Source organism: Anarrhichthys ocellatus, unplaced genomic scaffold, assembly GCF_004355925.1.
Source record: "Anarrhichthys ocellatus isolate YVR2014 unplaced genomic scaffold, GSC_Weel_1.0 scaffold733, whole genome shotgun sequence".
NCBI classification, from domain to species: Eukaryota; Metazoa; Chordata; class Actinopteri; order Perciformes; family Anarhichadidae; genus Anarrhichthys; species Anarrhichthys ocellatus.
The window spans coordinates 1-13750 of NW_022280707.1; the positions used below are offsets into that span (position 1 = coordinate 1).

At 44.8% G+C, this 13750-nt stretch overlaps 1 protein-coding gene across 1 annotated transcript; it reads left to right on the plus strand.

The window, feature by feature from the left end:
* Positions 1-5: 5 nt before the first annotated feature.
* Positions 6-13505, plus strand: orc1 (origin recognition complex, subunit 1; the record flags this gene model as incomplete). The annotated part of the gene is made up of 16 exons (XM_031838458.1): positions 6-179; positions 1684-2110; positions 2328-2577; positions 4743-4853; positions 5156-5218; positions 6170-6277; positions 6387-6630; positions 6706-6812; positions 7009-7110; positions 7817-7988; positions 9600-9707; positions 11002-11151; positions 11703-11822; positions 11917-12086; positions 12166-12253; positions 12962-13505. Coding segments are annotated over 16 exons (2589 nt in total), but the record flags the coding sequence as incomplete, so codon positions are not given.
* Positions 13506-13750: the final 245 nt, after the last annotated feature.

A 13750-nucleotide genomic window follows, 5' to 3' on the forward strand; every position in this document is an offset into this window, starting at 1 on the left:
TTTCAGAGAGCGGGAAGCAGAAGAAGGCGGTGGTTCAGTGGTTTGTTCGTGTGTCTGAAGTGCCTGTGAGCAAACTGAAGCTGCTGGGCAGAGAGCCTCACCCGCAGGAGATCTTCTACTACCAGGGTCGCAGCTGTGACGACGAGGTCGACGCCGGGTCCATCCTCGAGCCTGTGCAGGTGACATTCAGTGACCCCTGAATAACATGCAAATACTCCGGTCACTCTTATTAAGTCATGTTTTTGTCATTGGGCGAACTTATCCTTAAAAATGCAGTTATCCTATTTCCTTCTCTCACCCCTGTTGGGAATAACATAGCCTCAAAAAGGGGTTATCAGCATGTGTTGGTAACGTAAAGGAGCGTGTTTGGGTTATCAGCATCTAAGAAACTAAATTCTTGACATCAACAGAATTATTAATGTCAGTAACAATTATTAATGATTATTAATGATTATTAATAATAACGGGGCACCACCCTGCGAACAGGGACCAATAACCAAACTAAAAACTAAGTCTCATAATTAGTGTTCACTCACAATGTCAACAGTCTGAGTACTATGACACATTCAGAGGGAAAGTGAAGGTTTAAGTTCGAGCACAGACCACATATACAGCTATTATCACAATACACGTGCACAAAGTAATCACAGACAGCTGCTCTTTAAAATATAACAGAGTTTATTACCTTCTAACACTAATGATACGGACTCAAAATGGCGGATAGCCAACAGGAGACCTGGCGTCTATACGTGCCGGTAGCCGTTTAGCACGTAGCTACATTAGCTCAAAGCTATATGTGTGTGTGGATTAGTAAAAGAGAAGGGAAAGGAACAAAATGAAATAAAACAAAAGATTAAGATCCTTCGCGCCGCGCGGGAGTACGGAAGATTGCTCTCTCAGCCAGGGGAGCAAGAACCGCGACTCTTTGTCTCAGCCGGCGGTTCTGACCTCCTGAACTGATGAGAAGCAACTTCGACCTCACTGCGGCTGTCTCAACATGAATCACGGTAGCATGGAATACATGCTAACTTCTACACAACACTAGCAATTTCAGGGATCACCAGTGTTAGTGATCATAAAGCATACACCACGTTATAAAAATGAACAGTACTTTAAGCACACAAACAAGATAAAATAAACACAAATGAACTCTCTCTAACTCTGCCCAGAATCTATTTCGCCTTACAGTACGATGCAATCGTGTTGGTTGAGGGGGGGTTTTCCTGAGCTTCCGTGGGCTCGGTCCTGCATATAATAGTGTCTTTATGATAATTTGTTTTGGGTTTTTGAGCAGTGGCTCTTAGCGTTCTCAATAAGATGCAGTTGTTTTTGTCTGGTGTACGTCAGCTGTGGCAAAGGGTAATAAAAAGAAAGTCAAAATGAATGCAGTAGAATCGGCGACATCGTCATTTCTAACTGCACATCATGAGTTTGACATTGTTGCAATGCTGAATCAGTGGAGAACTGTGGGTACGCGTTGCTCTTTGCATGTGGCCAAATGTTTAGCCCTACACTATTTGCTCTATTTAATTACATTTTTTCCTAATTTTATTCACCAGTACTGATGCAGATATCTGATAGCATAAACTGTCTGCAGGGACATACAACTAGAGGTGAGAGGGAAAATGTTCTGTGGGATTACGGTGAACTGTCCCTTTTAAGTCTTTGTCCTTTCACTCAAAGGTGAAGCACCTGATTGGAGAAGCTCCGTTCCCGGACTCTGGCGATAGGGACACCCTGTACGTGAAGCTGTCCTGGGACTCCAAGACCTTCAAAATGCTGGACTCTGCTCTGGTGGAGTCTGAACTCGCTCCAGCTTCCTCCACTCCTCCCTGTCCCAAAGCCTCCCTCCCCCCCTCACCCCCCTGCTCCCCGCCTGCAGCGGCTCCAGCGTCTCGAGGCCCCGCCCGACGCGCCCTACCGACTCCGGACCTCACCGTCATGCGCCGGGCCGCACAGGGGGAAGTGAGATACTGCCGGGCCACCATGAGCGCGGAAGTAGAGTCGCTGCACTCTGGCACCAAAATGTCTGCCTCAAAATGTCTGAGCGCCAAGAGGAGGAACGCCTCGGTCAGGACGCCCGGCGTCCGCAAGAAACTGGAACTCAGCAGTGAGTGTTTTTAAAGCAGTACAGTCTTTTCTGGTGTAGAAGTGGTAGATTTGAGTTAATTCCAGATACTGTACTGGCAGATATATCTGCCAACTGGCAACAAGAAATTGCAATACAAAAATATTATATTTATCCAATCTTTGTAAAGCAAAATAATATACTGTATATTGTTTGCATACTTGACTTCCGGCCATGTTTTCCCTCCTCGTCCCGTCAGATCCTGAGAAGAAGTCGATGATCAGTGAGGACATCCTGAGCCAGCTGCTGGATGAGGAGCTGGAGTCGGAGGTGATGTGGGCTGTCGGAAGACTGTCGGCCTCTCCCCCTCAGGACCTGTCCCTCACCCACAGCCTCAGCCCCCTCAAGAAGCCCCACACAGCCCCCGACACTTTCCCCCTGAAGCCCTCCACCCTCGTCCTCCACAGGGTGTCTCTCTCCGAGAGGAACAGTCCTCCATCGTCTGCCAGGTGAGAGTCAACTCTCCCACACAGCCACAGTGTCCGCATCCTTTCACAGTCAGCAGGAAGACACACAGCCAAGCTCCCATCAGGGAATATCGTTGTGTTTTTGCTACAGCTGGGAGATTTCGCCAAAAAACAAAATCTCTTCTTTTTTTCTCCTTCAAGATTTCAGCATGATTCAAACGTCATATTTGTAGCCTCCAGTGAGGACAACGGCAGTCTTTTTAAGTGAAGCTGAAGTATAGCAGCGCAGCAGCGAGCATGGCTGTAGACTTTATATCCAAACAATTTAGCGAGAATAAATGAAAGGCCTGCACCACCTGTAAGGCTGTCATTGTTCTACGTTCTCCGAAAATACATGTACTGTAAACACATCGGGTCTGTACGAATAGTTAGAAGCTTCAGAACTTCATTCCTTATGTTGACATTCAAATTATTAGTATTATTAATAACTTACAGGAACATTGTGTGTAATAGCCAAACTTCCAGTCCAAACGTCTACATTTATTTTTTATTAAACGTTTAAATTTATTGAGAAAAGATAGATTCACAACATGTTGGGATTTTTCAGTTTTACTCAAATCTAACAAAATATTCTGCTTCGATCCATATTTGTTGCCTTTCAACAACATTTTAGTTTTGCTCGCTTGCCCCATCGAGGCACGCACCGGTGTTAACGGCGAAGTCTACCGGCAATCTAACGGAATCATGACTTACATTTATACAACCACAACAACACATTTTATTTTCCCCATCTGTTAGTGCGCTACATTAAATATGACGACAGACATTCAAAGCATTCATTTGTAAACCTTGATCAAAGCTTTGAATATTAAAAAGAATATTCCATAAAGCCCTACAATACACACAGCTATAGACCGTCTGTACCAGATGCTTCAACTAAGTGAGCGTAGACACAGTTTAATAATCACTTGGTCATCAATAAATCATCAGCCTGATATCCGCAGACTGCTGTTAGCTAGCGTTAGCTACCCAGCAGGTACAGATGGCTAATGTTGCAGCTGTTATCAACGCTACGTTTTTGTGCACATTGTAGCAACTCGATCTCCATGATGTAAACCTTTGCACATTGTGCAAAAAACGTTTTTGTGTTTTTCTTGTGCAGCAAACTGGGATTACAATCTGCATTTTGTTGTGCAACCCAGTTGTACAGTGACAATAGAATAACCTTGTATGGAGGACATTCAATTACTTAAGCTTGAATAAATGAATCATAAATGATTCAATAAAATTTTATTTATATAGCCCAATTTAAATAATCTCAAAATTGCCTCAGAGAACGTTACAATCTATACAACATACGGCATCCTCTGTCCTTGGCCCCGCTCATTGGATATAGAAAAACTCCCCCAAAAAGTCCCTTTAATGGGGGAAGAAACCTCAGGAAGAGCAACAGGGAGAGATCCCTCTCCCAGGACGGACAGAAGTGCAATAGATGTCGTGTGCAGAATGAACAACATAGTAACAGTTTGAGAGTAGTAATAGCTGTCGTAGCACTAATAACAGCAGAAATAATAATAAAATAATTAATTAATGCAATTTGAAATAAGTGAATAAATAATAAATCAATAAACGCATGCTTAAATAAATACATAAATTAATGAATAAATGAATAGTTAAATATATACACGCATAGACTGAGGTTAGACATCCTACCTTACCACACTGACATAAATAAATACATAAACAAATTAAAATGTACATAAATAAATTAATATATTTCAGTATTTTTAATTATTTAATTTAATTATTTCTGCATTTATTTATTGATACTTAAAGGAACAGTGTTTAGGATTTAGGGGGATTTATTAGCAGAAATGTTTTCATTGGTGTAAAATGACCTGAAACTAAGAATTATCTTAGAATGAGCTGTTCATACCTTCATAGGGAGCTGGTCCTCTTCACGTGCCTGCCATATTGCACCGCCTTGTTTCTACAGTAGTTTAGACAAACAGACAACCAAACTTCGGCTCTATCGTGAGCCTTTCGTTACCTTATTGTCACTGTAGTTGTTCATCATGCTTGGCAAAGGAGGGGTGAGCAGAGGGGTATTCAGTTCGCTGCAATCTGCAGCCTCACCGCAGGTTTTAAACTGGTTTCAACCAGAGATGACCTGTTGACTCACTGGTGCCTCTTCTGTTGGATGAAAGTCCTCAGCAGGGTGATGATGTGATGGAGGCAGGGTTACCGACTGGCTCGGGTAAGACACCCAGAAGAAGAAATGCCACGCCGAGGAGACAGTATGCCACCAGGGAACAGAAGTGAGTCAGACGCTGCAGACCTGGTGGTTGTAATAACTGTAATGATCTAATGTTCATGAGTCCCGGAGTACAACACAGGGGTGTGTCAGAGAAGACGATCCTCGCACCTGTAGCTCACACATGCATGTGGTGATTTTATTTATTTATTTCTAGTCTTTATGTTCTTTGAGGTTTGAGTCTGCACAGCCGGGTGAAGTGGTTTCAGTGTGAACATTCACAAGTCACTTAATCATTAACGGGTTTGCTTTTCTCGAATTCAATACATTGATGTAACCCCAAAAATCCAATGTGTGTTCAAACAGAGCTACCACTCCTTCTCGAAAGAAAGAACCGGAAACCCTGAAGGAACCATTCCTGGGAGTCCTGTGAGTAGACGCGTGTCTTGTGTTTCTAAACACAACAACTTCTTCTCAGTCAAACCTCAACACAGAGACATGATAAACATATTTTCCGCTTTCTGAGGAGATCATTATTTATGTTCTGTTCATTCTTTCATTACTTCTTCATGTCCATAAATCCACTCCTTATAACTGCAGAACTTGCCTGAGAATCTTCATGTTTTTTAAGTTTTCTCCAGTAACAAAGTAACCCAGTGGTAGTTTTCTGTTCATGCATGTTACACTGCAAACAGGAGCTGCCAATAGCTATTTCTGGATACTTTTGATAATGATTATTTGGAGAAATGTACAGAGGGCTAAAAAAAAATGGGGCTCAAGTTATAGCCCACAGATAATTCACTGACTCTATTGCAACATTATTCTCTCTGTTCCCCTAAAGCACAAAGTCAGAACATCACATCAGAACCAGGTGTAATACCATCTTGGTGCATTAGAAAAAAATAAAAAGCGTGTACTGCTACAGTCAATAAACATACATGAAATGTAACAGATGACAATAAGAAAAGGACAATGTAGTATAAAAATATGTACAGCATGTGTTTTCTAAAATAAAAAAGCAGGAATGTGTTAAAGTTCACAGTATGAAGTATATAGAATATGTGCAGTGTACACATGTTATTGTAACCATACGTTTCTTGTGTCTCTGGAAAACAGACACACTCTTATGATTCATACACAGATATTTGTCTGGTGTGGAAAACTAGCAGACATACTGACAATTTTGTCCGAGGGGGGGACCCACATAATCAGAAGAGTCCTGTTACCTGGCTGTACCAGATGCTAACAAGCCACAATATTATCTGAATGTCTTAATTGTCTAAAACCCTCTGCAAGCGTAGCTCATTTTGCATCAGTTAGAATATTATATCTCCCTCTGACATCATAATGTGACGGATCTTCTGCTGTTGATGTGGACAGGGCTGAGGTGGATAATGAAAACTCTCCGATGCTGCCGGTCACCTTCACACCGAGGAGCTCGAAGAGGAAGTCGGCCCAGCTGGTGTCGTCTCGCATCAGAAAACAGCTGTGAGTGCAGAGAGAGGGGGTCGTCGGTCTTTCAGTCCACCGGCCGATCCATTCATAAGTTCTTGTGGGAGGCTTCAGAGTACTGACGCTTCACTTTCTGTGTGATCAGGAACCTTCTGGACAACCTGCAGGACCTGAACTCAGATGGAGAGGACGAGGAGGAGTTTGTTCCGTCAAAGAAGGAGCTTCAGAGCAGCAGTGATGATGATGGGGAGGAGGAGGCAGGGCTCGACAGTGATGAAGAGGTAGTGTTTAAAAAGGGCAGATATGCTGCGGCAGGGTCTCGTACTCCTCGGTCAAAGCAGAGAACTCGCTCCTCAACCACAACGCCGCGAAAAACTCCAAACAAGAAGGTAGAAGTCCTGAAAACAGACCGAATTGGGTCGTCGTTTCTTTTCTCACCTTTTAACTGTTTCATGTTTCGACAGATCACACCCGGCACGCCACGGACTCCTCATCGCGCCATTCCCAGCATCCCCAGCAGGTCGCTGCCGGCCCGACAGCCTGCTAATGTTCTGGAGGAGGCCAGGACGAGGTGAGACGCAACAATCGGTGACCTCTGACCCTCATCTATAAACACTCTTGTTCAAAATTTGTAATCTCTTGCCGCAAAAGTTCTCTCTGTTAACCAGCCATCATTGAAGGAAAGAAGAAAAATAAACACAACATACCGGCTGATTCCAAGCTTTCAACAGTAGTGTATGTATTAACTCTGCACGTCTGGGCTGCAGGCTGCACGTGTCCTCGGTGCCAGAGTCGCTGCCCTGCAGAGAGCAGGAGTTTCAGGACATCTACAGCTTCGTGGAGAGCAAGATCGTAGACGGCACGGGGGGGTAAGACCCAGATCCCGGTTCTGGTTTTTCTTTTGGTATTAGTAGAATCGTATTGGCACCGACATGGAAAACCTACAAACATTACAGAGTCTGACCCCGGGAGGCAGTTTGTGAGACCCTGATCTGTGAACAGTTTGTTCCCTTCTCTAATTGTTTTCTGTTATTAGTTTGTTAAAGTACTCGAGGTAAAACTATCGAGTATTTAGCCATGTGTCACAGGCTTGTACTTTATCCTCCAATAAATGAAAGTTCAATTATTGTTGGTTTTGCCATCATTTAATTTCTGCCACTAATTACATCCAGTAATGTGGAGCTTTTTCTTCCAATAGCAGCAGTTATTAGATTATTATTTGTTATTATATTAATGGCATGGTTGCCTGTAAGCACCTTAAGAGTCAGTCGGTAGTCACAGCTCTTCTTTAGGTTTTTTTCTGCCGATAAACAAATCAATTAATTGCTGACCACCAGGTTTACCACCATTTGAACTAGAAGCTAATATTTTATTAATTTCCAAAACCTAAAAGAAATGTTATAAACCCAGTAATGTCAACATCTTCTCTCTTCAGATGTCTCATCATCATAACCCTCCTTTGTCACAGTGAAATCCCATTCAGGATGCTAGTTTTAAACAAATGCACAGATTGATTTAATGACATAAACTCAGGCCGTCTTTCTTGTGTTTGTTGTGATGTTGTTTGTGTCTCAGGTGTATGTACATCTCAGGTGTGCCGGGCACAGGGAAGACGGCCACAGTCCAGGAGGTGATGCGCTGTCTGCAGCACGCGGCCGACGTGGACGAGATCTCTCCTTTCCACTTCATCGAGATCAACGGGATGAAGATGACGGATCCTCATCAGGCCTACGTCCAGATCCTGCAGGTGAGAGCAGTGAACTTCACACGAGAGACATAAGGATGCATATGATGGAGGATATTTAAACCGTCAACATGCTTAGCTGCTGCTCACGTTTGTTGTCCGGGGGTGGGGGGGGTGGGGTGATGGAGGCTACAGCTCTGGGGAAGGAGCTGTTCCTCAGTCTGTTTGTATAGTTCTGTACCTTCTCCCCGATGGCAGGGGGACAAACAGACTGTGACCTGGGTGAGTCGGGTCCTTGCTGATGTTGCTATCCTTCTTGTGTAGACCGTGTCCAGAGTCGGGGGCTTGGTTCCTACGATCCTCTGCGCTGTTTTAACTACTCGGGCCAGGTCTCTCCGGTTCTCTGCAGTGCAGCTGGTGTACCACACGGCGGCGCAGTGGCAGAGAATTGTCTCTACGGTGCTCCTGTAGAAGTTGACTCGGAGCTGAGAGGGGAGTTTGGCTTTTTTGAGTTTCCTCAAGAAGAAGAGCCTCTGTTGGGCTTTCTTCACCAGGTGGGAGGTGTTCAGGGCCCATGTCAGATCCTTTGTGATGTGGATTCCCAGGATTTTGATGTCACTTACACTCTCCACCTCCTCACCGTTTATGTGGAGAGGGGGAGGTGTGGTCTTCCTGGTTCTCCTGAAATCCACGATTATCTCTTTGGTTTTTGTCGTGTTAAGGACCAGGTTATTGCCAGTAACCTGGTGTTGTACCTCCTCTCTGTAGTGTGCCTCCTCGTTGTTTGATATCAGTCTGACTATAGTGGTGTCATCAGCGAACTTCACCAGAGTGTTAGAGGAGTGGATGTGTGTGCAGTCATGGGTGTAAAGGGTGAAATGGGCCGGACTGAGCACACAGCCCTGCGGAGCTCCTGTGTTCAGGATGAGGGTGGAGGATGTGCGGTTGCCCATTCTGACGGTTTGTGAGGAAGTCCATAATCCATGAGCAGAGTGTAGTGGATAATCCAAGGTTGTTGAGTTTGTGTACCAGTTTATGGGGGACTATTGTGTTGAAAGCGCTGAAATCAACAAATAGCATCCTGGTGTGAGTGTTTGAATGCTCCAGATGGGACAGGGATGTGTGAAGTGCTATTGAGACAGCATCCGCTGTAGATCTGTTTCCCCGGTAGGCAAACTGGTGGCTGTCCAGTCATTGAGACCTCTTGTTTTTTGGGCACGGGGTGATGGTAGTGGATTTGAGGCATGTGGGGACCACAGACTGTTGCGGTGAGAGGTTAAAGATGTTGGTAAACACCCCTGCTAGTGTCCGGCCTGATGCCCTGTCTGGTCCTGCTGCTTTGGTGATGTCAATCTTCATCAGAGTGGCTCTCACCTGGTGGCGCTGTAGGACGAGAGTGACTCATTCTAGGGACGAAAAGTCAAGTTATCTGGAAACCTGTTGCACAGATTTCTTTTTTAAATTTGTTTTATCCGTCTCTTGTGAGTCCACCAACATTAACTACTGCTAGCCGTTTCCACCTGCTTTCAGTCTTTGTGCTAAGCTAGGCTAAACTAGAAATGTCATTCCTCACAATCTAAAAAGGAAAATGTTAATCTGTTTCTTAATTTTAGGAGTAAATATTGCTCTAGCTGAATTACAACGTTCACTAAATGATCAGTCTTGTCTCTGCAGAAGCTGACGGGTCAGAAGGCCACGGCCGACCACGCAGCAGCTCTGCTGGAGAAGAGATTCAGCAACGCTGCACCCAGGAAGGAGACTACCGTGCTGCTGGTGGATGAAGTAAGAGCTCGATTGCTTATTGACGGGAATAATATAAAGATTGTTTAACAATGTAAATACAAGTGAAGGATAAATCTGGGGAAGTTCTATATCTTTCTTCACGATCAGACTCGAACCATCAGTGAATGTATCTCCTAACACGCGTGCGTGCGTATCAGGCAATCTTTATGGGGCATTCACGTGATAAGAGCGCACAGTAACAGTATCTGTGAGCGGAATAGCACCCCAGCGAGGCAGAATTCCTCCCACTGTCCTGCCGCGACCCTAATTCAATCTCCTGCTCACCTGTGGGTCCCGACCCAGTCTTTGGGAGTGACTGCACTAGAGCACTAAATGTGGATTAATATGCTGCTGAAAGCTGATTTAAGTCTCGTGTGGGAACAGACGCACAGACAGGAAGTCGGACCGTATTGGTTTCCTTTTCCTTTTTTTTTTTTTTTGTTTTTTTTGGGGGTTTTTTACATTAATTGTTTGGATTTTATTTGCCACCAGAGTCCGGACAGGTGGAGAGAGAGAGTGCACGACACACAGTAAACGGCCTTGGGCCCCTGTACACGGGGCACCGGCTCCACCCGTTAGCTCAGGTACCGGACCTCCAGAGATGCTCTGCAAGAGACACTTTTAAGCACTTTCTTGCTGCTTCATAAAGAAGTACAGCTGCCAGCTTCACATTCATGGTACGGAGGAAAAAGTAGAAATATCACTGAAACTAACAAGTTGTGAGTAATTGGAGTTCTGCAAAAGAGTATGAGAAGACTTACTCAAGTTTAAGAACTAACGGTGGTTAACCACAGATTGTTTGAGCACATTCAAGACACACATGTGCAAGACACATCCGTCTTGCACATTGTTGCAACTTCCTCAGAGGATGAGTGTACCTATAGCATGAACCTCTGAAGGTTTGATGAAATGTCAGTAGTACTACTTGACAAAAACATTTCACGGACTAAAGCTGAAACTGTCAATCATACCATGTGTTATATCTGTCAAAGTAGGGAAAAGGAAGTAACCGCTGTAACACAATCACAAAATAAGGCTTTGTTCTCACTTACGACTTTCCCTCTCGTCATTCTCTCTCTCGCTCGCTCGACCGCCGGCGCGCTCTTTCTCTCCCGCTCGCTCGTTGAGCCGGAGAGCACGGGCGAATTTTAAATGCTGTGTTTACAACAACGTGACTCCATATTATACCTTTTTATTCTAGACATCATCAATATATTTCCGGAGCTGTAAAGTTGGGAGACGATCTCGTGACAGCAGACAAACCCACTTTAACCCTTTGTGCTTCGGCCTGTAGTTGGACCTGTTATGGACCCGGAAGCAGAACGTCATGTACAACCTCTTCGACTGGCCGACACGGCGTCACGCCCGCCTGGTGGTGCTGACCATCGCGAACACCATGGATCTGCCGGAGAGGATCATGATCAACCGAGTGGCCAGCAGACTGGTAAAGGGAGCCGTCACATATTTATTTGGTGGTTTACGCAGGCAAGTGTTCATTGTCCATACAGGATTCCGTTTTTTTCTCATTATTTATTTCTCAAACCAAAACAAACAAAAGAACAAAGACTCCTGTCGCTGCCTCTCCTGCTGTGGTTAAAAACCATAGGCCCACTCCAGTGCATGCTGGTCCTATACCTGCCTACTCCTATAAATAACCACAGGTGCCCACAGTGTTACCCAATTCATAAACAAACTAACTAACCCAAAACTAAGTATACTTAAACAACAACAAAAAATATATCAACTAAATGAATGACTATTAAAAAGAATATATCTTCAATCTTAATATATCAAACAATCTAACCTAAAAAAGCAAACATCTAGAATGATTAAACAATACTACTTGTGAATAAAATAACTAAATACTAACATCAAACTAATAGCCCCTACACAGCCCTTTAAATCGTATCATTGTTTGTGATGGAAAATGACGACGGAGTGGAGATAATTATCTGTACAAAACAGCTAAAACCATGTTTGCCTAAATGTTTCCAGGGTTTGACCAGGATGTCGTTCCAGCCGTACAGCTTCAAGCAGCTGCAGCAGATCATCATGTCCCGGCTGAACAAGGTGAAGGCCTTTGAGGAGGACGCTCTCCAGCTAGTCTCCAGGAAGGTAAGCGACCGGGACGTCTCTCACGCCTTCTCACCGGACCCGAACTTCCTCATGGGTCCGTTCACTCACAAGCCTTCCTCTCCCGCTCTCCCAGGTGGCCGCTCTGTCGGGCGACGCTCGCCGATGTTTGGACATCTGCCGCAGGGCGACGGAGATCTGCGAGCACTCTGCCGCCGACCCGTCCGCCACGGGTTTGGTCGGAATGAGTCACGTGATGGAGGCGCTGAATGAGATGTTCTCCTCCGCCTACATCACTGCCATCAAGTGAGCCTCTCATTCTGGTCTCATTCACGGTGGAGTTGTAAAGGTGTGATGAGACGAGGTGACCGATATGTGTCTTCAGGTGTGCGTCGGTGCAGGAGCAGCTCTTCCTCCGGGCGGTTATCGCTGAGTTCCGGCGGCTGGGATTGGAGGAGGCCACCTTCCAACAGGTAGAAACCAACACGCAGGGAACAGTGTCGAGCTTTCAGTTCTAATAGTACACATCGCAGTAACGCGCAGTAAAAGTCCTGCATTCAAATGTTTACTTTAAGTGCCTAGTGAAAGAGAGGCATTATCAGCTCGATGTGCTTAAGTTTACTTAATGTCCGTTCATCATCAAATTTTAATTGTTATATATTTTGTGAGTAAAATCTGAATCTGCAATATAACCAGTCTCTCTGTCGGGTAAATGTGGCACAGCGATGCATTCCTCTGAAGTAGAAGTACACTTCAGAGTAGTATACAGTTGAGTTGCTTATTCTTTACGTGCCTTTGGGGGCAGTTTGTACGTTATTTCGGGGCACAGTGAGTTAGAATAGTCATCATTATTCAATACTTTTCATAACTTAACATATTAAATCTAGAGCTGTTTTGGGGGCCCCACATGGTCTACCTTGCCAAACGGTAAAGTCTGTCCCTGTATTCTACCCTGAACCAGAGTGTGTTGCTCGTGTGTTTCTGACCGTGAGTAGCCGCAACTTGGGTGTGTGACGCAAGACACAACCATGTCATGCGTCACACGTTGCACACACAAATGCGTTAATTTGTATATAAAACACTCTTCTAAAGTCATCCTCCCTGTTATTTCTCACGTTATTTTGCTCCTGAAGCACAGAAACCTAAATGCATGTGCCCCCCTCTGTTTGTCTGTGTCCCAGGTGTTTGTGCAGCACCAGGCTCTGTGTCGGGTGGAGGGTCTGCAGCCTCTCAGCGTGTCGGAGGGCCTGGCGGTGTGTCAGCGTCTGGGTGCCTGCAGGTTACTGCTGCTGGAGCCGAGCCGCCTGGGAGTCCTGCAGCGAGTCCGCCTCAACGTCAGCCAGGACGACGTGCTCTACGCCCTGAAGGCCGACTGAATGAGGGTCCTCTTCAGACTCCTTTTATCTGAACCACGTGAGAAATGTTTACCCGAGTTATATACACTGAAATGCCTGAAATCAAACTGAGTTCTGGTTTTAAACCTTTAATTACTTTGTGTGTAAACTCCTCAAACTACTCGGATTAAGACAATAACACACTTTGAGCAGAGGGATGTATTTGGAGTCAGATTTTTTACATCGTCTTTCTTTTTTGTGGTGTCCCTCTTTTTGTGGTGTCCCCAGTTTAAAATGAGATGTTGCTCTTACTGGAATTATTTTTAACGTTGTATAGTATATTTTTATGTTTCAGTACCTGAATATGCAATAAAACTCCATCTTTAATATGAACCACCCTTTCATTATTTTTCTTGCAGTGATGATATGAATACAGATTGTAGCGTGAGCGGCTCCTGCCCCGTTTCTAGGCGGGGAAGTAGTTCGCACCTAACACGGTGGTTACTCCGTCGGCTGTCCCACCTGCGAGGATATGCGTTCCTCCTTGAGGTCTCAGAACAATACCTTCGGCCTTTTATGTCACCCCGTAGCTAAATAGTTAGGATTTCGGAATTAATTGTCTTCTTGAAAGTCTTT